Source organism: Xenopus laevis, chromosome 2L, assembly GCF_017654675.1.
Source record: "Xenopus laevis strain J_2021 chromosome 2L, Xenopus_laevis_v10.1, whole genome shotgun sequence".
Classification (NCBI taxonomy): domain Eukaryota; kingdom Metazoa; phylum Chordata; class Amphibia; order Anura; family Pipidae; genus Xenopus; species Xenopus laevis.
Genome location: NC_054373.1, coordinates 29,802,718 through 29,826,430, shown reverse-complemented (window position 1 = coordinate 29,826,430; position 23,713 = coordinate 29,802,718). Strand labels below are relative to the sequence as shown.

Sequence of the window (23,713 nt, the reverse complement as noted above, 5' to 3'; positions counted from 1 at the left end):
CATGAAGGTAAATACTGCTGAAATAGATACATTTACAGTTCTTTAATCTACAAGGATATTTCATTTGCTGCTGTCAGAGCTGGGATGTGAATGAACAATAATATTATTCAGGAAAACCAGAGAGGGCTGTTTACAAATTAAAGCATGACAATATTAAGTAATGCTGTGATAGGCTGCTTGGTGATCCCAAACACACCCCTAATTGATGCTTTGTTTAGAAGAACTGCGCATGCAATCAGAACACACGCATAGCCATTTGCAGTTGGCAGAGTGCTGGAACCTTTTCTTGGACTTATGCTTGGATCTGTGTATAGGTAACATGGGCCTGGACCTAGGGTGGCAGGGTGACTGTATTATTATGCTTCTATTTCAACTGGAAGCTGTAAAACATTAATTTTTCCTTAGTTTATAGACATTGAAGACAGGGGTTTGGTCCATGGGTGAAGGAGAGCAGCACAAAATATTGGCCTAGGGTAGCATAAATGGTAAATCAGAACCTGTTTCGGAAGCCTGCTACAGGGAATGAAATGTGCACCGCATATGGATTTCTGCCCCGCAGCCGTAAAGGTATACCCCATCCATTTATATAGCAACAATGTGGTATGCTTTATATTATCAAATTATTAAAGTCTGTTACTGGATCTATTGCATTGTAGTCAGTTGTTTTACTCCTGAGCCTGATAGACTATACCCAAATGATTGGTCTTTATATTGTTGGTAAGAGCCTGATTGACCTCAATGCATTGCTGCTTCGAATTTTAAACCCGGTACTGTTACTACATTGTTTTAAGAGATTTAAAAAAATCCTGCTTCTATCTTTATGCCTGGGCATATATACCTTGAGTTTTATTCTGCTATTTTCTGAATTGACTGGGCATAAAACAGCTCACAATAGTACCCTAGGTACTTAGATTTTTGAAAATCCCTACTATGACTTTACTATACCATTTATGGTACTGCAAAGTGCTGATTTAGAACTCTACATTGTATCTTGTACTGTGCAGCCGCTATAGTTTGACTGCAGCCATTGGAAATGTTTAATATGGCCACCAGAAGTTGGGTAAAAATGAAATTAGATTTGAGTTTCTTAAATATGTCTTCAGTATAGGTTAAGTTTCTATTCTGGGCTTTAATGCGGAAGTACTTTATCAAGAAACCCATACGTTTGCAAGAGTGATCAGTTCAGTGGTGACTGTTGGGTAGTTCCTCATTCTGTAAGGTCTGTGGTTTAGACGTGGTGCACTCCCATCTCTCTGTTATGAATAGTTTAGCAAGCACAAGAACTTCATATCTTTTTACACAAAAGGCTATCTAATTGTGGCAGATGCTTCCTTTGCACAGGCTGTGCACACCAATGAGAGGTATAGATGCACAGGAGATAGACTTTCAGAAATGACTGGGCTGTTGAGATGAGTGTGTGTGTGTGTGTGTGTGCATGTGTGTGTCTGTGTGTGTTTGTGTGTGTGTAAGCAAAAGACCAGCATTACAATGAGTTTCACTGGAGATCTAAAAAGCAGCCCAGAGAAAAGGCTAGTACAACAGTACAATGGAGCAACAGAGAGAGGGAAGAAAGGCAGTGCTTGTGAGAGCCAGAAGAAGGGGGTTTCAAGTGAAAAAAAGAAGAAGGGAGGTATAAGCAGAGGAGGGGAAAGAGGGAGTACACAGAAGGCACTAGTTGTTGTGTTAGGTGCCTCTGGAGTGACAAAGAAGCATAGGAGGACAGATTTACTGAGGACAGAAAGACAAGCAGAGACCTAAAACATCCCTGGACATAGAGGAAAAAAGGAGAAATGCTGTTAATGTGCCCCACCAAACTCATCTATCCTTCACTCTTCTCCTCAGCACAAAGGGTTAAGCAGACCTACTCTTGCAACGTGACTTTTAAAGGCAGACTGCCCATCCAATGGCATGCAAAGACTTGTAGATGTGGATTTTTAGGCTGTGGAATTCAGAGAGGTGCCTCACCATTACTGCAGTGCTCTGGATCTCCATCTGACCTCATCACACAGTCACTTTCTTTGGGGTGTGTGGATTTGTTTTGCCTTTTTCTTCCTCTCAGGACTGGGACTTGATCCGGTAAGTGAAGTCTTTTAAATTTTTCCTCCTCTTCTTTCATTTCAGCCTGATGAACTTAGTTTCTAAGAACAATGAAAAGTTTTGCAGCACTATGAGCATTAATAGGGATCTGTAAAGAAAAGGGTCTAGGAGAATTTTTTGGCTGTAGTCGGTTTAAGCAGAAACATTTTAAGCTACAAATTGTTGAGAATCTATGTAGGTTCTGCCGAGCTTCCGGAACCTTTCTGGAGATGACTGGGGCATTAATATGATTACTTATATAGCTTCATTGCCTTCTACAGTCCTTTGCAGAGTACAGTTTGTGGACTTTTCCCTAATTTTACAAAAAATCACACTCAGTACTATTTTTGGATCTTTTAACTCTTGTAACTAGTACTGTCCCTGTGTTCTTGGCTTTCCACAATACTGTATATTTATTGGAAGGGAATGTGATGCCCTCATTGCAACCCTTGAACTTAGGGAGTTCTTAAAACTTGATGAAACACACATCATTATACATTTCAAGTGAATATTTTATTCCCCGTTACATTAGCCCTCCCTGTTACCCACCCTAAATTGTACTTATCCAGATGGAGCCCTGTAACCCTTCCCATGATTGTTCTCCATCTACTCAGCTCGTTCTTCGCACCTCTGTGTTAGAAAGGAGCAGGAGTTGGAGGCACCATCATTGCTGCTGAATTGTACAGCTATACAATAGGGTGTGGCTCCTGCTCTGAGCCTGAAATACTATTTATTTGTGCAGGGGAAAAGCTTTATAGCTGAGTTTACAATAAAATCACATTGTGTTTTGCCTAAAACAGGGAACTAGTAATGCAGAAGATACATTAAAGGGGATGTAAACCAAAAAATAATAAAATAAAATGAAAGAAAGTGTAATTTTAAGCACGTTATAAATGAATTACAAATTCTCAATAATTCTAAAGTTGTTGGTAAATATAACAGCTGTTGAAAGCAGTATCTTGTCTGTCCCTTTCTATTCTCTGCCCTGGTGGTTCTGACAACAGAAGCCAGCTGATTTACAGCCTTGTGACGAAGTATACAAAGCTACATAATTTCAAAAGACAGAACCAGCAGTGCAGAAGATAGTGCTTTCAAAAGGAATTAGATTTCCAGGAAACTTTAAAGCTACTGAAGATGTTTTATGAATGTATATAGAAAGTAGCACATTATATTTGTGGGCTTAGAAAGATACATCTGTACATCAAACTTTTGCTGGGAATATGAAAAAAGATGTCGCAAGGGTCAAGGGAAATGCTTGGAAATATTTCTGTTCTTAGTCAGCAGAGAAATGCAGGCTTTGTAGCTGAGGATTCCTATTAGCTTTGTCTATGGAAAATCAGGGGTTGTGCTCCAAATCCTGGAAAGAGTGTGGGAGATTCTGCTTCCCCTGTTTCCATTTTTGGTTATTAGGCAGGAGAAATTTCCAAGAGAAGCAAATCATTTTCCTAATAGCACAAGCCTCACCAGGGCAATACTCATTTGCCCAGACTTGTTTTTCTTGTATTTGCTGTGTATTTAATAATGCTCTTGTGCTTTTAATAATAATAATAATAATAATAATAATAATAACTTATAAATAATTTGTATTTAATATTGATGAACATAGAGAAATACTCATCAACACGCTGAGAGGTCAGTCTCTACTGTCAGTTCTCATGTGAGATTTAAAAAATGTGCCAATTGGGTAGTATGTGTAGGGGCCCGGAGGGTGGTTGCAGCTCAGGAAGGGCGCCAGAAGGGGTGGCTACATACACAAAATGGTAAATTTTATCAGAAGCCAATAACTTTTGGTATGTTTTGGGGGTGAGAGAGTATACACTCTTCTTGCAGATATTGCCCTGACTGGAATCAAGCCTACACCCAAGTACTGCAAACTGAAAAATCAAGTTGTTCTTCACTAACCCCCTCATCAACCTGCCTGTCTACATGTAGGTTATAGGGTTAATTTACAAAGATAGGTGCTAAAGTGTACATTTGAATTAGTCCATGGTAAACAAGCAGCAATTAGTTTTGGTCAGCAAAACTGGAAAGGTGCCAGAGGACATTATAAAAACATGTGTTCTAGTTCTGCAATTTTTTATTTTAAAAAATACTGTTCACTTCCTGGTAATTAGAGCCCAGTCCTCTGACATTGTGTCATGTAAACTGAGTCATGACTCCACTTCCTAGGGTTGGGGATGATGAAGGCGGCATTTCTTTGGTGTGGGACAATAGTGAAGGGGGTAAGTAAAGTCAAGCAAAACAGGCATTGGTATAGTAGGCATGGAATAGTGTTAGAAGAGTGCAAAATTAAAAATAACCTGATCAAGCAAAGGGTGAGGTGATTAAGGTGGGTAAAGTAAGAGGGGAGATGGTGGAACACAGTGAGAAATGTTGGTTGAGGACAAAATATGGATAGTTTGGGTGTGGACATAAAAAATGACAGAGTGGATAAGGTAGAGGTGCAAAGAGGGAGTAGAAGTAGACAAGGAGAGGGTGTGTATGGTAGATGTTGGACAATGAAGAGGGTTGGTAGGGTGGGGAGGACGTATACAAGGGGAAGATGGAGAAGGCAAGGTTGAAGTATAACAAGGAGAGGTAGAGTGAGGTGGAGTGGGCATGGAGGCAAGGAGAGGGTGGGTAAAGTGCAGTGGAAATCAGCAAGGTGCCTGAGTAAAATGGGGTGTAAATAGCACAAGGAGAGGTAGTGTACAGCGGGGTGGAAGTAGGCATGGGGAGGGTGGGAGAAGTGGGTTGTAGTACAAAGAGAGGTTGTTTTTGGTAAGGTGGGGTAAAAATAGAGCAAGGAGAGGGTGTTTATGTGGGAAATAAGTTGAGAAATTAGTGTGAGAAAGAGGAGGAGGGGAAATAAGAGTCCTATTATTTGTTGGAACCAGTCATCCTGTACAGAGCATTAGACTGCTAACTACTCACACCACTTCACCTACCACCTATTCACCATTGAACCCACCCTCTCCTCATTCTGTTTCCACCAACTTACTCATTTTATCTCTTCGTACCTATTTGCCCAGCACCACACCCCCCCTGCTCATTCACCTCTCTTCACTATCACTTCATCACTACATTCACCTCCCTTATCCCATTCACACTCTATTTCTCCTCTACCTCCTCACTCATCCCCTCTTTGATCTATGGAGAAGGAAGGGTGGGTAAAATGTGAAATTTACAGGGAGTGGGGTGGCAGAGGCAACAATTTAAGGGAAACCATTCTCAGCAGCCTTAATAAACAGAGCACATATTGATATAAAGAATAATAATCTATAATAGGATTATTAAAAAGGAATTTATTATCTTCACTGTAAAGATGGACGAGGCTGGAGATCATTGCATTATTAACCTGTGTTTGAGTACTTAGCATGTCAATATGGTTTGCAGGAGAGCTGCATGTCAGTCCCTTAGAAACATTTAGGAAACTGTGGTGGTAAGCATGAAAACTGTGTGCAAAGCCTCTCTCAGGGTGTGCAGATAAGGCATGTTGGGTGGGGCACTCACATATACTCTCTATATGAGGAAAAACACATTGTCATCATGGTTTCAAATCTATTTTCCTTCTTTATTTACATCTGTTTTCTCACTTTACTTACTTATACTTTACTCATAAAGTATCTTGTAGGAACAGGACAGGGCACAGGTGTATGTACATAACTATTTAGATTTTAAATAAGGAGTTTCTGCTCAGGCACCCAAGGGTCACCCCATGTTTGTTTATACCGAGAGTGACTGCTGTGATGCCAGTGGTGCAGGACTGGGTGGGGAACTAGATTTACTTCATTGGTGCCTGGCTTCATTTTTAATGGGTTATTAATTAGGGCCTATGTATAGTGTTGCATGAGGTTGGAGCAGGGAAGCTGGGAGAGCATAACAAGTCAATAGATCTATGGGTGACCTCTAATGGGCATTTCTTTCTAACACTACATTGAAGTCCTTGTTTTGCTGTTGGCATTCGCTAGAAGTGACTTGTCAAAAGGGATTCACTGCCCACAGTCCTCACCATCGCTCCACAGGCTTCTTTGCATGATAACATAATATTATTATAAATGATACCTCCCCGAGGGCCCCATATAGAGACATATTTATTAGAAGGTGACAATAGATCTTAGCACAGTTTGCCAGAGGGCCACCCTGAATGCACCTAATTGAAGTGAGACACACCCATGATTAACCTGAAGCTGAGCCTCCTCTTCTGCCTCTTTTGGTTTCTGGAGTTCTATACATTCCTTCCTTAAGGGCATATTTACAAAAGGATCAAAATAGGCTTACCACACTTTGCCAGAGGGGAACTCTTCTGCTCTCTATTCACTTTTATACAAATGAAGAGGCATATTTTCCAATAGGGTTAAAAAGAACTACATTTCCCAAAATCTCTTCAAATCATCCAGAAATACCCTAAATTGGGATCCAGCAACACTTCAGTTAAAGAGCAAAAGAGTTATATTTTATCATAGTTCTTTCTGTTTCAAGGACACCGACATAACCAAGATGTTTGGAATATTTAGTGTAACAGAGTGAGTGATTATCTTATGGCTGGCTATCTGGTATACTAGCTTTATAAGATTTCTGATCTCTCTCTGACAAACTAGAATTCTGTAAGAGTTACACTAATCTAGATTATATTAAATAAGGATTTACCTGTTTTCATCTTCCCAATTGTAAAACCATTTTTAAAATGTACGGCACATATTCCTAAAACCATGGGAATGCAGCCACTCAAGGTGAGGGGTAGCCTGGAGGCTTATTAGGGTTAAAGTCAGGTTGGGTTGCTGGGCTGAATACTGCAGAGACTGAAAAGAGGGAGCCTGAATCCTAAACAGTTGGGTAGGATGTGACAGTAGAATTTGATATGACAGTAGAATTTGATAGCTGGAACGGTCCAAATCCTAAGACGGACGAATGGCTAGTGTCAGAGGGTTGATAGTTGTCACCCCCGCCCTCTATGACGCCATAACGCTATATGGCCTAAGGCAGGATGGACTTTAAGGGCTAAATGGTCTACTGTGGACAATGGTCACTCATATAGTTTATACTAGGCCATACAAATAAATGATCCCCACTCTGTTACTTAGATTCCAGAGTGTTAGCATAGTGTCAGCATGTCTCTTATGCCCTTTTGCAGAAGTGTTGCTCAATAGCTGTCTGTACCACAATGGCTATGTTTAGCCAACAGATGTTTACGAGGCTGTGGACAGTTGGAACCAGAAACTCTTATGTTGCAAAACTGCACATCTTACAGGAATGTACAAATATATGCCAGTAAGTCTCCTCGCCGGACCATGTATGGTATTTCCTTGAACCCCTTGTCACAATTACTGTAAATGCCTTCTGAAAGCTATATAACGCCTGGACCAAGAGGTGGGTCTTTGGTAAGTCCTTGGCTGACATTCTGTGTGTTACTCCAACAGCTTACCCAGACAAAACTGTTATGTTGTATTATGTAAGAATAAATTGCCTGACTATTACTAAAGGTTTTCCTTTACTGAGTTTTGTCTTACACGAGGTCAAAAATGGTATTACTAAAAATACCATCATATGGTGACCCGCCGACTGTGATTCATTTTTTCCAGTCAATTTTTTTCAGGCAATGGAGGGCTCCAGGCTGTGGCCATTGGAGTGTACCCGAGGAAGCTTTGTTCTCGGATGTCGATAGTTTACCCGTGGATATCTCTTTTCCAGGAAGGTTTCCCCGTAAAGCTTTACTTTAACGGATGATGGATACACGCGCGTAAGTACCCCCCGGGGTGGGGTATATATGTTTTCTAACTTCTTCTTTTTGCCTATTGTTGTGTTAATTGTTGTGTTAATCAGCTGAAATTATCTGCCATTCATGATAGGAATCCGCAGTTTCCTTCCTGTTTTTGTATTTTGTACGTCTGTTATTCCTTATCATGAAGTGTAGTCTAAAACATCTTGAAATAGAAATTACACGTGTACTGTATGTTGTTTGATGAATGCAAAAGGATCCATGAATGTTGAATGTTTGCCTAGCTGAGTGTGTGAATAACTTTAGTGTAACTGTCATATGCCTAGCCGAGTGTGTGAATAACTTTAGTGTAACTGTCATATGTGTAATGGTGTACGAGAGAATTTGTGGCTCTATCTCAGAGTCTGCTTGCTGCGTGAAGTGTGAATCACTTTCCTGTCTGTTTGAATTGTCAGATGAAAAACGAGAGCCCTACAAACATTTAGGTGTTGTCCAACTGCAACTTCAAACCTATTTTCTCCCTTTCCACTCAATTGTAAGCTTGTTCTAAATTACTGAGAAAAGTATAACATAATTTTTTCCTGCAGGTGACTCCAGTTTATATGTTTGTTTTCCCTGTTTGTTTTATAAACCAATGTTAATAGCTCGCTGCTAAGCTTTTTTGCATCCTACAGGTCTGTTAGAGCATATTTTGAATGTAATACTTGTGTGTATGTTAGAAAGAAAAGGACTTGACTTGACTTGACTTGACGGTTATATGACTTTGATGTGTCTGTAATGAATATGTTTGCCTTACTGTTTTTAGTTCTCTTTAATGTTTAAATGTTTTAGTAGGTACCTCTGGTAATGTAATATTTGTTCTATGGGTCTATCACTAAAATATTGTCATTTTGTCTTAGACTATCATGTCACTATTCTTATCTTATCCTAACATTGTCTTCTTTGTTACTATTCTCATAGTAACATTAGTTCTCTTGTGTATTTCTGTTTGTGAATGGGTTACTCGTGAATAAGGTTAATTCACTCCACTTGTCTTTCTTGTGTTAACAGAAATATTAGTGTTGTCTCTTTAAATGTTCTCTGTTATAGTTTTTGTCTCAAACTAAACTTACTTCTCTTTTTTATCTTTATGTGTCAGATTGATAACTCTTTTTCTAAGTGTATTATGTTTGACTTGTGATCTGAAAAAAAACATGTTCCATCAGTTTGGAATATCTAACAATCCTCCTAGATATGCTAGTTGAGTGCCCAAAACATTTTAAGTTTCAAAGCCTTTGTTAAGTGTCACAGCTGAGGGGACAAGACTGCGTTTTCCTGGCCAGAGGGCGATAGTTTTCTTCCCTCACAACTTGAAATTCTACTGTGACAGATAAAGGATACGTGAAAGAGTAAATATTTTACTATGCAAATTGCATGCTATTAGATCTAGCAGGCTTTTGCCCACCAATAGAAAGTGATATTTCTCACATATACTTCAGCTGAGACATTACACCTATGCTCTGCTCCTTGCTCAGCAAACTTAGATCCAGTCCTTTATATGGATACCAGGAGCAATTAAATGCCAAATTTGAATGTGCCTATTGGCAATTTTAGAGTGATACAGGGTTACACAATCTCAGAACTTTTTGGTTCCACAGACGGTGCAGCCCCCAGTAATAAAGATTCTTATTGAGCTAATGGTTCAGAATGTTTTAAGCTTATTAACAGTAGTACTTCCCCTGAATATTCTGAAGACAAACGTCCTGACGACCAAATAAATCACCGTCAGTTGTTTCACACTGAAGTACTTAATGGTGCATTAGACTTACAGCACCCTTTAGAGGAAATCTAGTTCATAGTCCAATTAATAACAAGAAGGATTCTGTTTGCTGGTACTGTCATAAAAACTACATTTCCCAGAATCCTCCGTTGCACAATATTTCAGATACTCACTGTTTTGTAACTTCCTCTTTTGTCAGCTCGCTGGCTCAGGAAATTTTAACCACAGCAAATATTTTTAACTTTACCATTTCATACTCATCTGTATTTTTTTTTCTGTATCTCCTGCATCTGGATCTTTTTCACCAACATGAAGGTAAACTTGATGCAGTTTGGATCCATACCCGATTCACTCATTGGTACAGGTTAAATTATTTTCATTATTCTCTAGACAGATGTGAATCCATTATTTCATATTATTGTACTGCATCTGCAGTACAACAAGAGGGGAGTATTATATTGTGGGTTCTGTTGTTGTTACTATTTTTTCTAATTAAATAAGTTTCAGTTAATAAAAATGCAGCTTATGTGCTTGTGCCGCTGCTAAAAGAAAAACTTCTCCCGTAATCTTTGCACTTGTGTATCTTGCATCACAAGTCTGCAAGTGTAAGAAAATGCAGAAGTGACTTAAATTTATTGTTGATTTTGTCTGATAACCAGTAATTTCACTACCAAATTTGTAGAAATAAATGATGCTACTAAAATGGGTCTATGTCATTTTCATTTAGGCTAAAAATATAAAAATATAAATATAGATACAAGAGAGAACTTGTTAAATGTTTTTCCTGGTTATGATTAATCAATATTATTTTGTTATAAGAAGGAAACAGTACAGGTTGTATTTGATAATTTACACAATTAAATTTTCGATTCTGTTACAAAATTGCAAATATCACTGATATTAAGTGGAGTTGTGTCTTTGTACCATCCCACTTCCAACAACACAATTACTGGCAGCATTTGGTTGGATTTATTCCCAGCTGTCCTGTCAATTCTCTGCAACAATCCTATCAGGTGTTGTGGACTTTCCCCATTTGAATTAAACACAAGAAAACAAATGTCCTTCACTCATATCATAAATGTACAACCACTTCTCATTACTGACAGTTCATTCAGTTTCATTAGAGTTCTTTAGCTAGTACATTAGACAAGTCAGTATTACCAGAACACCAGATATTGTCACATTGTCTCTTTGTTTCCAGGTTGGTGATCTGAGCAAAATTCCATCAGTAGCTGTTGAGATTATTCCAATCCATTCCAAATAGAACAACTATCATTGATCCCACCACTCATTGAAAGAAACTCTGCATGCATACAAAGAGCCATTTCCAAGTTTGCCATTCATATCTGTGATGCCTTTACATTTTTGCCTATACTAATATCGGATCAATGGACTGATTATGAACTCTTAAAAAAAACTGTACAGAGACTGCTGCATTGACTGAATACAAGTGACTGTTGAATATTTCTTCATATGCCTATCCAAAGCCATGATGTCTCTCTGATTGGACTTTCCCCTATAATGAACTGATGGACTGATATTGAAACGGGTTAATTTTAAGTTTTCGATTCATACAGTATTGAATGTGATATAGTTAAATTGTGTGCAATTTATAAGAACAATGGGAATGTGATAATGTAACATTTTCTCTATATGTTTAGTTTTAGATTAGTTATGAAAACAACAAAGGTAAAATTGTATCTGGTTCAAAAGTTTTTAGAAGGGAAGTTTCCTGCAATTACTTATTATTGTATTATTGCCCCAGGTCCTCAGCTCTATATGTAGCCGGTTGTGTGTAAACAGCACTGACGAAGAAAAAAACAACTGATAAACCCCATAATAATAGAACTCTGTCATGTGCTAATATTAGTATTGAGTAGAATCTAGATTCCAAGAATAGTCCCGCCCATAATGTTAAATCTATAAAAAAATATAAATCTTATCACCGTCATAAACTAAGCTCTATAGTTAGTATAGATATGGGTATATAGAATTTGTGTGAAAGTAGGGAGGGGTGTGTGTATGGATGCTGGGTTTTCATTTGGAAGGGTTGAACTTGATGGACTTTGTCTTTTTTCAACCCAATTTAACTATGTAACTATAAACATAGAGGTTGTGCAAATAAATAGAGTAGCTGACCAAAATAGTATGATTTTAGATTAGCATGTGTTTTGATAGGAAAAAGAAGGTTGTACTGATATTGTTTCTGAAATGTTTGTTGAATGTCATATAGTCAAAGTTTTAGAACTGCAACAATTAGTGTAATCTTTTTATAGAACAGTTCAGTTATTCCAAATGATTAGGTAAAATTTTATAGCTGGTTAAACAACTCCATTGAAAGTTTCATTAAGTCTATCCATGTCATTCTAGCATTAATACTTGGTCTATATTTCTCTGTTAGAATTTGTGCTATAAGCACCTCCCCCCAACTTCTGCTCTCATTTGATTTACATCTATAAGATAAAGCTTTTCTCAGCCATGTGTGGGGAGGTTTGAAAGAAAGAAAGAAAGAATAATTTTTTACTTTTCAATAGAAATGAAATCAGTATCATATTAGTCTCTTATAACATGTTACATGTATATTGTATATTCTTTGTCATTTTATAGGGTTTTCTGTTCCCAACTGCACTTAACCAAGTTATTTCATGAAACAGGATGTATCTGTAGCTCCCTAGCTTCCTGTTTTTTCTTTTCACTGATTTCAGCTTTCAGCTGCACTTCTGTACTGGTGCTGCCATGACGTTGAACTGTAACTCACAACAACGTACACCACTGTCCCATTTATAATAGACCTCCCTTGTTCCTGGGGGTCCTCTCAGCACTCTTACTGTGCCTGTAATTACTAATGTGAAACATATGTAATGTTTCAAGAGAGGAATGACAGTAGAATTTGATATGACAGTAGAATTTGATAGCTGGAACGGTCCAAATCCTAAGACGGACGAATGGCTAGTGTCAGAGGGTTGATAGTTGTCACCCCCGCCCTCTATGACGCCATAACGCTATATGGCCTAAGGCAGGATGGACTTTAAGGGCTAAATGGTCTACTGTGGACAATGGTCACTCATATAGTTTATACTAGGCCATACAAATAAATGATCCCCACTCTGTTACTTAGATTCCAGAGTGTTAGCATAGTGTCAGCATGTCTCTTATGCCCTTTTGCAGAAGTGTTGCTCAATAGCTGTCTGTACCACAATGGCTATGTTTAGCCAACAGATGTTTACGAGGCTGTGGACAGTTGGAACCAGAAACTCTTATGTTGCAAAACTGCACATCTTACAGGAATGTACAAATATATGCCAGTAAGTCTCCTCGCCGGACCATGTATGGTATTTCCTTGAACCCCTTGTCACAATTACTGTAAATGCCTTCTGAAAGCTATATAACGCCTGGACCAAGAGGTGGGTCTTTGGTAAGTCCTTGGCTGACATTCTGTGTGTTACTCCAACAGCTTACCCAGACAAAACTGTTATGTTGTATTATGTAAGAATAAATTGCCTGACTATTACTAAAGGTTTTCCTTTACTGAGTTTTGTCTTACACGAGGTCAAAAATGGTATTACTAAAAATACCATCAGATGCACACATATGAGGAACATTTTAGGAAACTGAATGGATAATAGCTAGGTAGCTGTCATGGGCTGGACTTCAGGTGTCATTGCTGGTTGTCTTGGTAGCAGTTTTCTGCCAATATCAGTTGTTCTCTGTTGAGGTATCAGCATATTCTAAGATGATCGCACATGTGCTAGTTGCTTCATACAAGTTTCAACATATTGTATATTAACTTTTAAAGGAGAACTAAACCCTAAAAATGAATATGGCTAAGAATAGTAGAGTTCCGAGGTAAGGTCGCCCCCTACATTCACATTGGTACGCAGGAGATTCTGATCCTATCTAAATAAAATCACCTGCTGCAAATGCCTCTCCACTGACATGAAATGGAATGCCAAAAGGTCTCCTTGGAGGTGCTATTATTGCCTAAAAATATACAGCTACCAATTGAACAAGTTCTGCCCCAATCTGCCTGCCGCTGCTAGTCACAAGGGGATTCCATTCAGTGAAATCAGAGGCTGAGCAGGTGCAATCAGGGGCTTTTTCAACATCCAAAAAATGGAGAATATGCCCCATGTGCCATTAGGAGAACTAAACCCTAAAAATATGGCTAAAAAAATCCATATTTTATATAGGGAACTTATTGCACCAGCCTAAAGTTTCAGCTTGTCAATAGCAGCAATGATCCAGGACATCAAACTTGTCACAGGGGGTCACCATCTTGGAAAGTGTCTGCGACACTCACATGCTCAGTGGGCTCTGAGCAGCTGTTGAGAAGCTAAGCTTAGGGGTCGTTGCAAATTATCAAGCAGAGAATGAGGTTGGCCTGTAATATAAGCTGATGCTGTAGGGCTGATTATTAAATTCTGATGCTAATTGCACTGGTTTCTGTGCTGCCATGTAGTAATTATCTGTATTAATCACTAATCAGCTTTATATTGTGACATTTCTATTCTATGTGTACTGTATATTGTGAGTGGGTCCCTAAGCTCAGTAAGTGACAGCAGCACAGAGCATGCACAGTAAATCAGCAGAAAAGAAGATGAGGAGCTACTGGGGCATCTTTGGAGACACAGATCTTTACTGCTAAAGGGCTGTGGTTGCCTTGGGCTGGTACAGAAAAAACATAATGTACAACATTTCTAGCTACTTCTTTAGTTAAGCTTTAATTCTTTTAATGAGTGATTTGACCATTTAAACTCTGGAATACCATTGTGTTTGGCAATGGGGGGGGGGGGTGGGGTAGCTAGAAAACAAATCCATTGACTGCTTCTTAATCAAAGGCTTACTTGTGTGGCTCATGCTTTGCAAGGCTAATTTGTTGCTGGCATGTTGCTGCCTGTATCATTGCATTCTGATGCATCTGTCTCTCATTTCTGGTTAGTTCTGCCTGAATAAATGGGTGCTACTTGTCTATTTGCATGAAAACCAGATAATATGCATGCAGGCTATCTAGTTGGATAACAGAGAAGATGGCCTGCCCTATTCACTATTTTAGGTGCACCAGGTGGTGTAATTGATTCATCTTGGACAGTGCTGTCAAAATCCATTGGTCTTTGGTCTTTAGTCAATTTCTCTTAATTGAGGATAAAGGAGATTTTGACTTTAAAAAGGGCAACCCTGGTCCAAAGCAAGAGGTTATTTTAATGACCATCTGCATAGTCAGTTAACCCTAGGGCAGATCTGAAAGACAGACTGGTATTATTAGTCTCAAATCTTAAACTAAAGCTCAGAAACCAAAAAATATACAGTAGCTAATGAATGCAAATTATTTTAATTCTGTGTTTGGGTTATGAGCCACTGTAAAGCAAGTAAGCAACACATACAGAATGTTGATTTTGTCTGACTGTTTATAATGTTCTTTTATAAAACACTATAATTTACAGAAGCATACAGTCGATTGTTGTTGTATTCCATGTACACCTGGCTTTCCGGTTCTGGAAGCAAACAGAGAATTATTTGTGTGTGTGACATGCTGCCATCTCTCCTGCTCTTATACAAATATATGCTTTGCCTGCGCTCTAGGTATCAGCAGATGCTGTTTGTTTAACTACCTGGATACTCGTCACTCATACTGAACCGCAGAAACTCTACCTGCAGCCATCATGTCAGGTCCAGATTCAGATGCTCCCCCAAACGGCAGACTGAATTTAGAATACCATGATGAGGATACCCAGGCGGCGTTTGACAAGGCAGAAAAGAACAGCGATGGAAAGAAAGAGAAGAAGCCTCCAATGGACTCGGCAATTCAGAAAGAAAGTGACGACTACTCACCTGTCATTGGGATCAACGTGAACTTCTTGCCAAAAGTGAAAGGCAATGGAAAGTAAGTGAATGCTGCTATTTCTTATGCACCTTTCCTATTGTCAATATCCTAACCCATGTGCTTAATATAGAATATATTTTCTCCTTTCTCCATATGGGGTTTTCTCAATATTAAAGGAGTTGTTCACCTTTGAGTTAACTTTTAGTACTGGACTGGGAGGTAACGAGAGGGAGTGCAGGAGCGAGTCTGGGCTGGCGGGGCCCAAAAGATCCGGGACCCACCGGGTTTTTTCCCGGTGACCCACTGGCCCAGTCTGACTTTAGATGTAGAGAGTGATATTTGAGACAATTTGCAATTGGTTATCATTTTTTATTATCTGTGTTTTTTGAGTTATTTAGCTTTTTATTCAGCAACTCTCCGGTTTGCAGTTTCAGCAATCTGGTTGCTAGGGTCCAAATTACCATAGCAACCATGCATTGCTTTAATTAAGAGACTGGAATATGAATAGGAGAGGCCTGAATAGAAAGATGAGTACTAAAAAGCAGCAATAACAATATGTGTAGCCTTACCGAGCATTTGTTTTTAGATGGGATCTAAATGACCCCCATTTGAAAGCTGGAAAGAGTCAAAAGAAGATGGCAAATAATTTAAAAACTGTTGAAAAAATAAATAATGAAGACCAATTGAAAAGTTGTTTAGATTTGGCCACTCTATGACATACTAGAAATTAGCTTAAAGGTGAACCACCCCTTTCAATAGGCTAATCTTTATTTTTTACATATATTTTTCTGTTATAAAGCAGACTGCTTCTTACATGTTTATTCCTGTACGCGGCAGGTGAACTGTACCATCATTTTTGAAGGAAACCACAACATCATAGGCAGCTGCTTTCTTTGCTCACATTTGTCCCCACCCTAGTGTATCTTCTAGGACTTTAGCTGAAATCGAGCGTGCCTTTTCTTCATCATTTCCTCTTGTAGCCCTTTCTGTTTTTTCCCTATAAGAACTCTTTCTTTTGTACTTTTTTTTCCTGAAACAAGTATACCAACAAAAGAAAGAGAAAAAAGGAATATGATCCCATCAGTAATACAAGTCTTTCGTCTTTCTTAGGCCTCCACCTAAAGTTTTATATTGCAGTTTATTTACTTTTAGGTCTAAACTGCAACCCTCCAGTTGTGAACTTCAGCTTTCATCCTTTGCTTCTGGAAAGTTCTGGAGGGTCACAAGCTAGACACCCATGTTATATAAGAGCTTTCAAAGTGGACATGTCACCTTCACCGTATAACAAAAGTCATTTGCAAATTAAACATGGAACCCATATTGTTTTATTCATTGAAGCATTCATACCTGTTATAAAGGCGTTTAAATATCTCAGCTTTTAATCAAATATTATCTGCCCTGCCTCTATACCTTAGGCATAGAGGTGGGGCAGTCAATTACTTTCACTTTCCATTCAGCACTTCCTACATGTCACTGCCCTTCCCACTAGTGATGGCTGAATTTCTCCCGTTTCCCGCGTAAATGCTAATTTTGAAGCCAGCAACAATTTGACACACATTAAAGTCAATGGACGCCTTTAATTGTTGCCAGCACCCAAATTGTCGCCGGCGTCAAAATTCGCCGCAAATTCATTCCTGGCGAATAAATTCGCCTATCACTAATCTCCACTTTCCCCCTTCTCTCTCAATTATGTAGGGTAATGTGTATGGGCATTAGGTTCCTCCATTCGGACGCATACACAAGATTTTTGGGTGATACAGAACTTGTCTTAATAACAGTGTCTACAAAATGGCTCCTGCCTGTGTGCTGTGATTGTGTAATTCCAAGAATGAATCAAACAAAATTTAAATAATAAATGTAGTGTAAGTAAGTTTTATTTTGCTTAACTAACATGATAAAAAATTATTTGGAATTATTTCCTAGGGTGACAGGTCCCATTTAAATGCATGGCAGTCTTCACTTTAGCTGCAGCCATAGGTGATATTGTAGTACAACGCAGGACCGCCATCAGAAATCGCAGGGCCCCATACAACAAAATTTCCTGGGCCCTCTGGGCTGCGCCCACCGCAAGCCCCACCTACAGGTCTGCCCTCCCCACCCCACAGGTCCGCCCCCCCACACAGTAAAAAAACAAAAAAACTATTGGTGGCTAGGGTTCCCACATGTTAATTAAAAATAAAAAGATATTGGTGGTCAGGGCCCCCCATAAAAAAAGCATTTGTATCCAGGGCCCCCCCATCAAAATATATTGGTGGCTAGGACCCCACATGAGAAAAAAAAATTGGTGGCCAAAATGGGTGGCCAGGGCCCTTTAAACGTCCATGACTTCCCAAAGTCAGCAGCTCTCAGAAAGATGGGGGGCCCGGCTAAAGAAGTAAGTGTGGCGTGGCCAAGCCCCCCTTACCCTCGGGGCCCCCTACAACTCTCCCCCCTGTCCCCCCCTGATGGCGGCCCTGATACAAGTATGGGACCTGTTATCCAGAAAGCTTGGGAAATGAGGTTTTCCGGATAACGGATCTTTCTGTAATTTGGATCTTCATGCCTTAAGTCTACTAAAAATCATGTAAACATTAAATAAACCCAACAGGCTGGTTTTGCTTCCAATAAGGATTAATTATATCTTAGTTAGGATGAAGTGCACTGTACTGTTTTATTATTACAGAGAAAAAGGAAATAATTTTTTTAAAATTTGGTTTATTTGGTTAAAATGGGTTCTATGGGAGGCGGCCTTTCTGTAATTTGTAACTTTCTGGATAATGGGTTTCTGGATAACGGATCCCATACCTGTAATGCATTTCCAAGCAATTGGAAGTTAATAACTGGCTGTAGAGCAGGTCTCGGGTGCCGGTTACTGAACACGCTTCTGTTTTTTTCATTCGTTTTATAAATGAGTTCCCGGCCCATAGAATTTCAGCATCTGATGCAACAAAATTCACATAGAAAAGACAGTATAATCAGGCTTCCCTGTCATGATCGGTCATATAACCCAATGACAGAACCAGGACAAATGATTTGTGCTTGAAAACCTCGTGTAATAGCAGAGACAATATATTATCTGTTAAGTGTCACATGTTCTTCCTGTTTTGACATATACAGTGGCGGAATATTCCCAGGCAGCGATTACTAGAGATAGAACCCAGGCATTCTGTGCTTTACACAGCTGTAGCAATGAGCAGTGAGAGTCTAGGGATGTATTTGTTGGCTTTCCCATGGTTATAAAGCAAAGGAGAATCTTCCCACGGACCTTAGGCCAGTCAACTGATTGTCACAGACTTCTAGTTGTATCACAAAGTCCCAGAACTTATTTTAATAATATTATTATTTATTAATACTATATATTAATGATATTATTCCTTATATTATTTATATTCTAATTTATTGACCGAATCCCGGTGTATAAGTTACCCATTGCTGTCTTTCTACTTTTGGTCCACCGTAAAAACGAATACAGTTACAAATGCCTGCACATGCATGACTACTGACTCAATTATTAGAATTCTGTTTTATTTTGTGCAGCAGCGGCAATGACGTGGAACAAACATATATAGATAGGAGATTATTCCACGACACCCACAGTGCAGTTTAAAATACACTTTCTGATGACATTGGTGCATATTGAATCCTTACCCACCATAGTGTCCATCGGTGCTACTATTATTGACTGAATTTCTTTGATTATTGGCAGCATACAAGATTGTAGGGCTTTTATTCATGGCCCCAACTCTTAACAAGGCCCTGAGCATTAATTCACACTCCATAGTTATATTATCCTGTTCTCTTTAGCAATCATGTGTGACTTGCATGTACTGGGGCAAATTTACTAAAGGGCGAAGTGAATAAAATGGCGTAAATTCGCTAGCGAAGGAGATAAACTGTAGCGTTACTTCGCACTCTTACGAGCGAATTGACGTAACTATGCAAATTCACTAAGATGCAGATTTTAATGAACGTTACCTCTTTTGCACCAGACTTGCCTTCGCCACCTCAGACCAGTCGAATCGCAATAGAGTAGATAGGAGTTCCTAAAAAGAAAATGCTGGCGACTTTTCAGTTTTTCAGGGTAACAGATTGCAAAAGATCGTCGCTCAGCACCCTGGACGCAACTTCGCATTTTAGTGAATTAGCGCTGTCTTGGTGAATTTTCGCCTGGAGAAGTGTGGCGATGTTAGCAAAGCCGTCGCTGGCACAATTTCAGAGGTTAGTGAATTTGCCCCATAGACTCAATTTTAAGCAAATTATTCTCTGTAAAATAAAACAGTACATTATACCTGTTCCTTATTGGAGGCAAAACTGTCCTATTGGGTTTATTTAATATTTAAATAATTTTAAGTAGATAAAGTATGGTTTCCAAATTACGGAAAGACTGAGCATTCTGCATAACAATTTCCATACCCATATACTGTATATATAATGGTTGATTTTTGTTTTGCAGGCAACCAGTCCTTGACCCCTCTCAGATTTATGACAGAGACAGAATCTTTAATGCTGTAGCTAACGCTGATACCCAGGATCTGACTGGACTTCAGGACTATCTACACAAAACAATGAAGCGATTGACAAATACTGAATTTAAAGGTAGGGGTGACATTTGGCTTTTACAGCAATCACACACACACCCAATCCAAAAAATGTATATATATGTATGTATGTATCTAGCTATCCATCTATCCACACAATGGTCCACCTAAAATAAACAGTATTATATCTCCCAGCATTTTAATTCCTGCAGGGTTCCACTGATCTTGCCGTCCCGCGTGTAGATCAAAGACAATTGGTAAACATAAAGTCTACAGCAAGCATACATGTCTACAAGCATTGTTTGTGTTTAGTAAATATGACCAGATCAGTTGCACCTCCGTTGTATTTGTACATTAGTTGACCTTGGTGTGCTGCCACCACTCCCTTTTTTTGTGCAATATCTACAGCACTAGAGTCTTTGAAAGCTGTGCCCATGTAAATGGCTGGCAGTGTGCCTCCAAATTGTAAATAAGCACTAACTTCTTAAAGGGATACTGTCATGGGGAAAAATTTGTTTTCCAAGATGAATCAGTTAATAGAACTGCTCCAGCAGAATTCTGCACTGAAATCCATTTCTCAAAAGAGCAAACAGGTTTTTTTATATTCAATTTTGAAATCTGACATGGGACTAGACATATTGTCAATTTCCCAGCTTCCCAAAGTCATGTGACTTGTGCTCTGATAAACTTCAATCACTCTTTACTGCTGTACTGCAAGTTAGAGTGATATCACCCCCTCCCTTTTCCCCCCCAGGAGCCAAACAAAAGAACAATGGGAAGGTAACCAGATAACAGCTCCCTAACACAAGATAACAGCTGCCTGGTAGATCTAAGAACAACACTCAATAGTAAAAATCCATGTCTCATTGAGACACATTCAGTTACATTGAGAAGGAAAAACAGCAGCCTGCCAGAAAGCATTTCTCTCCTAAAGTGCAGGCACAAGTCACTTGACCAGGGGCAGCTGGGAAATTGACAAAATGTCTAGCCCCATGTCAGATTTCAAATTTGAATATTAAAAAATCTGTTTGCTCTTTTGAGAAATGGATTTCAGTGCAGGATTTTGCTGGAGTAGCACTATTAACTGATGCGTTTTGAAAAAAAACATGTTTTCCGATGACAGGATCTCTTTAATGATGGGCAGTGGTTGAAGTGGAAAGGTGAAGGGTGGTCTATATGCTGTGCGTAATGAAGCCCTACCCACTGTGCCATAAGGTACATCCCTCTGACACGGCCATTATAGCACCTTCTTTAAATGTGAAATATACTGCAGTTCATTTTTGGGCAGAGAAAAGAGCCAAATGGAACTACTGATGTTCATGAAACACAGTCTGATATGTTGATAATATACAGTACATTTCTAAATCATTCCTCCAGTTGATAGGAAAGCAAATCCCAGCAATCACTTCTAGGTGAGGTCATAATTTTTGAGCTGAGTGAGTGGCTGGTAAGGCCCCCGAGACAAAGGCAGATATGAAGGTTTCCAGTTAATGCGGAAAATGAGATGAGCCAGTTGTTTCCTTTATGCCATCAGATTTCCTATCTCTTCTCAGATTGTTGATAGACACATACTGAATATACCGAAAGAACGATGAGCATAGACATCCAGAATGATTCATTGTTAGTAATGAAACTGTATTTGCATAGCCATAAAAAGGCAAACCTTGACAATGTCTTATTTGGGTCAGTTTTATTAATTCAACAGACTATTATTATACTTTATATGAGCAACATGATTACCCTGTGCTTTCCTTATGATTTATAGTGTCCATGTCTGAATTACATCACTACATTAGTGATCTCAAGTTCTATTATTGAGTGGCCTATTAAAGCAGGAAACTCATTTCCAACAACTTGTTCCATTCGTTTTTGTAAGCTTTGTGTCTAATCCTTTCTTGCAACTTTTAGCTTCCTCATATTCTCTACCATTTTATTGGTTACATCTTTAGGTAGGTCACTATTGCCAAAAAGATCATCAGTCAACATTACATCTTCTGATAGATGAACCACAGGTTGAACAGAACAATTGACCTGAAACATTCCAGTACAACATGATACAATATATCCTATAATTCTTTCATATGTATCCATCTGATTAACAGCAAGTTTGTTTGCAAGTTGAATGTCTGACCCAACTATGTTCTGTTTTGGGACAGACTGAGATCATGTAGGACTTTTCAACTCATTTATTTGTTATATCATTTATTGACTTACCTAAAATGAAAACACAACCTGACACTGAACTTTGTCTCATTTTAAGGCACTGAATAGCCCCCTTGGTTAACTTAACTGTGACAGTGGCGGATTAATGAGATGTAAGGCCCCTAGGCTACACTTTCCAAAGGCCACCCTTCTAGGCTACTCTCACTCCCAAAGGTTTAGAAATATACAACAACTAATAAGGGTTGTGGCCCCACTGATGGCCCCATGATCTAGCTGCACTGCAGGGCATGGGTCAGGTCTTGTCTGGCTAATCTTCTCCCAGCAGGTACCGTGCACCCTTCCTTACTGCACCCAGGCCTAGCAGCGCAGATAAAAATAATTTTTTTAAAGAAAAGAAAAATCATTTTAAAAGCTTGATGGGCCCCTAATCACTCTGGGCCCCTAGACTATAGCACAGGGTAGCCTATTCATTAATCTGCCCCTGAACATGGGTCACTTCTTTAATTTGTGATTGGCAGTTTTCCTCACATAAAGGCACCACTCAATCCACCAATTGTAGCCACATTTAAAGGGGACCTGTCACCCAGACATAAAAAGCTGTGTTATAAAAGTCCTTTTCAAATTAAACATGAAATCCAAATTTTTATTAAAGCATACAAAGCTGTTATAAGCTAATTTAAAAATCTCAGCTGTTAATCAAATATTTCCTGCTCCTCCTCTGTGCCTTAGGCATAGAGTCAAGGCAGGTAGTTACTTTCACTTTCCATTTAGCACTTCATAGATATCACTGTACTCCCCATATTCCCCCTCTCTCTTTACCATATTATTGTGTAGCCAGGACATGGGGATGGACATCAGGTCCCCCATTCTGGTGCACAAACAAGATTCTGAGATGATGCAAGGCTTGTCTTAATAACAGTGTCCACAAAATGGCTGCTGCCTGCTTGTTATAATTATGAATTCCCAGACTGAAGGAAACAGGATTCAAATAATTTATACAGTGTAATTAAAGTTTATTTTGCTTGACTAATGTGATAAAATAGGATTTGGAATAATTTTTTGTAGTGGCAGGTCCCCTTTTAATGCCTGGAGAAATACACAGAAAAACGTGATCACAAGCACACATATGTCTGACAGAAATAGGATCCTCCAACCTCCCCCGCTAAAGCTAGTATTAATGTTTACAGGAAGAGGTTCATGATCAGGGAATTGAAATCCTTTAACTAAGATTTAGCAAAGTAGAATATTCCATTTAAGTCAAGAACATATGACTGAATGAGGAATAACGTTTTCCAGTGACTTCCTTTTTATTTCTAAAAGACTTTAAAAAAAAAAAAAGGTAAAATACTTAATAAAACAGTAATCTTGTTTAGAACCATTAAAATATCTGTTCCAGTAGTGAAATATACAGTTTTTCCCTTAATTGGTGGTTGCAGCTTAGTTTTTCCTCTGATTGATTTCCATCACTTAACGGATTATTCTCCAAGCTGCTATCTGCTGCACTTTGTCTAAGGGTTCAGCTTGTCACATGGGGCTTTATCAGCTGAACGTCTCTTAATGTTTGTCTATGAAAGTTGTTAGTATACATTAGTGCAATGGAAAAATTGCAGCGCAAAATCATAACAAAGCATTTTAATGAGCCAGCCTTTTTAACATTTGCACTTACAGTCTCAAATAGG

At 38.9% G+C, this 23,713-nt stretch overlaps 1 protein-coding gene across 3 annotated transcripts in view; it reads left to right on the top strand.

Moving 5' to 3' along the window:
- Positions 1-299: 299 nt before the first annotated feature.
- The window catches only part of trpv2.L (transient receptor potential cation channel, subfamily V, member 2 L homeolog), a 56,842-nt gene continuing 33,428 nt past the window's right edge, over positions 300-23,713 (top strand). Inside the window, exons 1-4 of one of the 3 annotated variants that reach the window (XM_041581648.1) lie at positions 300-314; positions 1,843-2,076; positions 15,114-15,414; positions 19,787-19,929. In XM_041581648.1, coding sequence (XP_041437582.1) covers positions 15,194-15,414; positions 19,787-19,929 — 364 coding nt within the window. In that variant the 5' untranslated portion in view covers positions 300-314; positions 1,843-2,076; positions 15,114-15,193. Of the gene's footprint in view, positions 315-479; positions 568-1,264; positions 1,362-1,842; positions 2,077-15,113; positions 15,415-19,786; positions 19,930-23,713 lie in introns of those variants that run through there. The other 2 variants (XM_041581649.1, XM_018246049.2) reach the window with 2 other exon arrangements.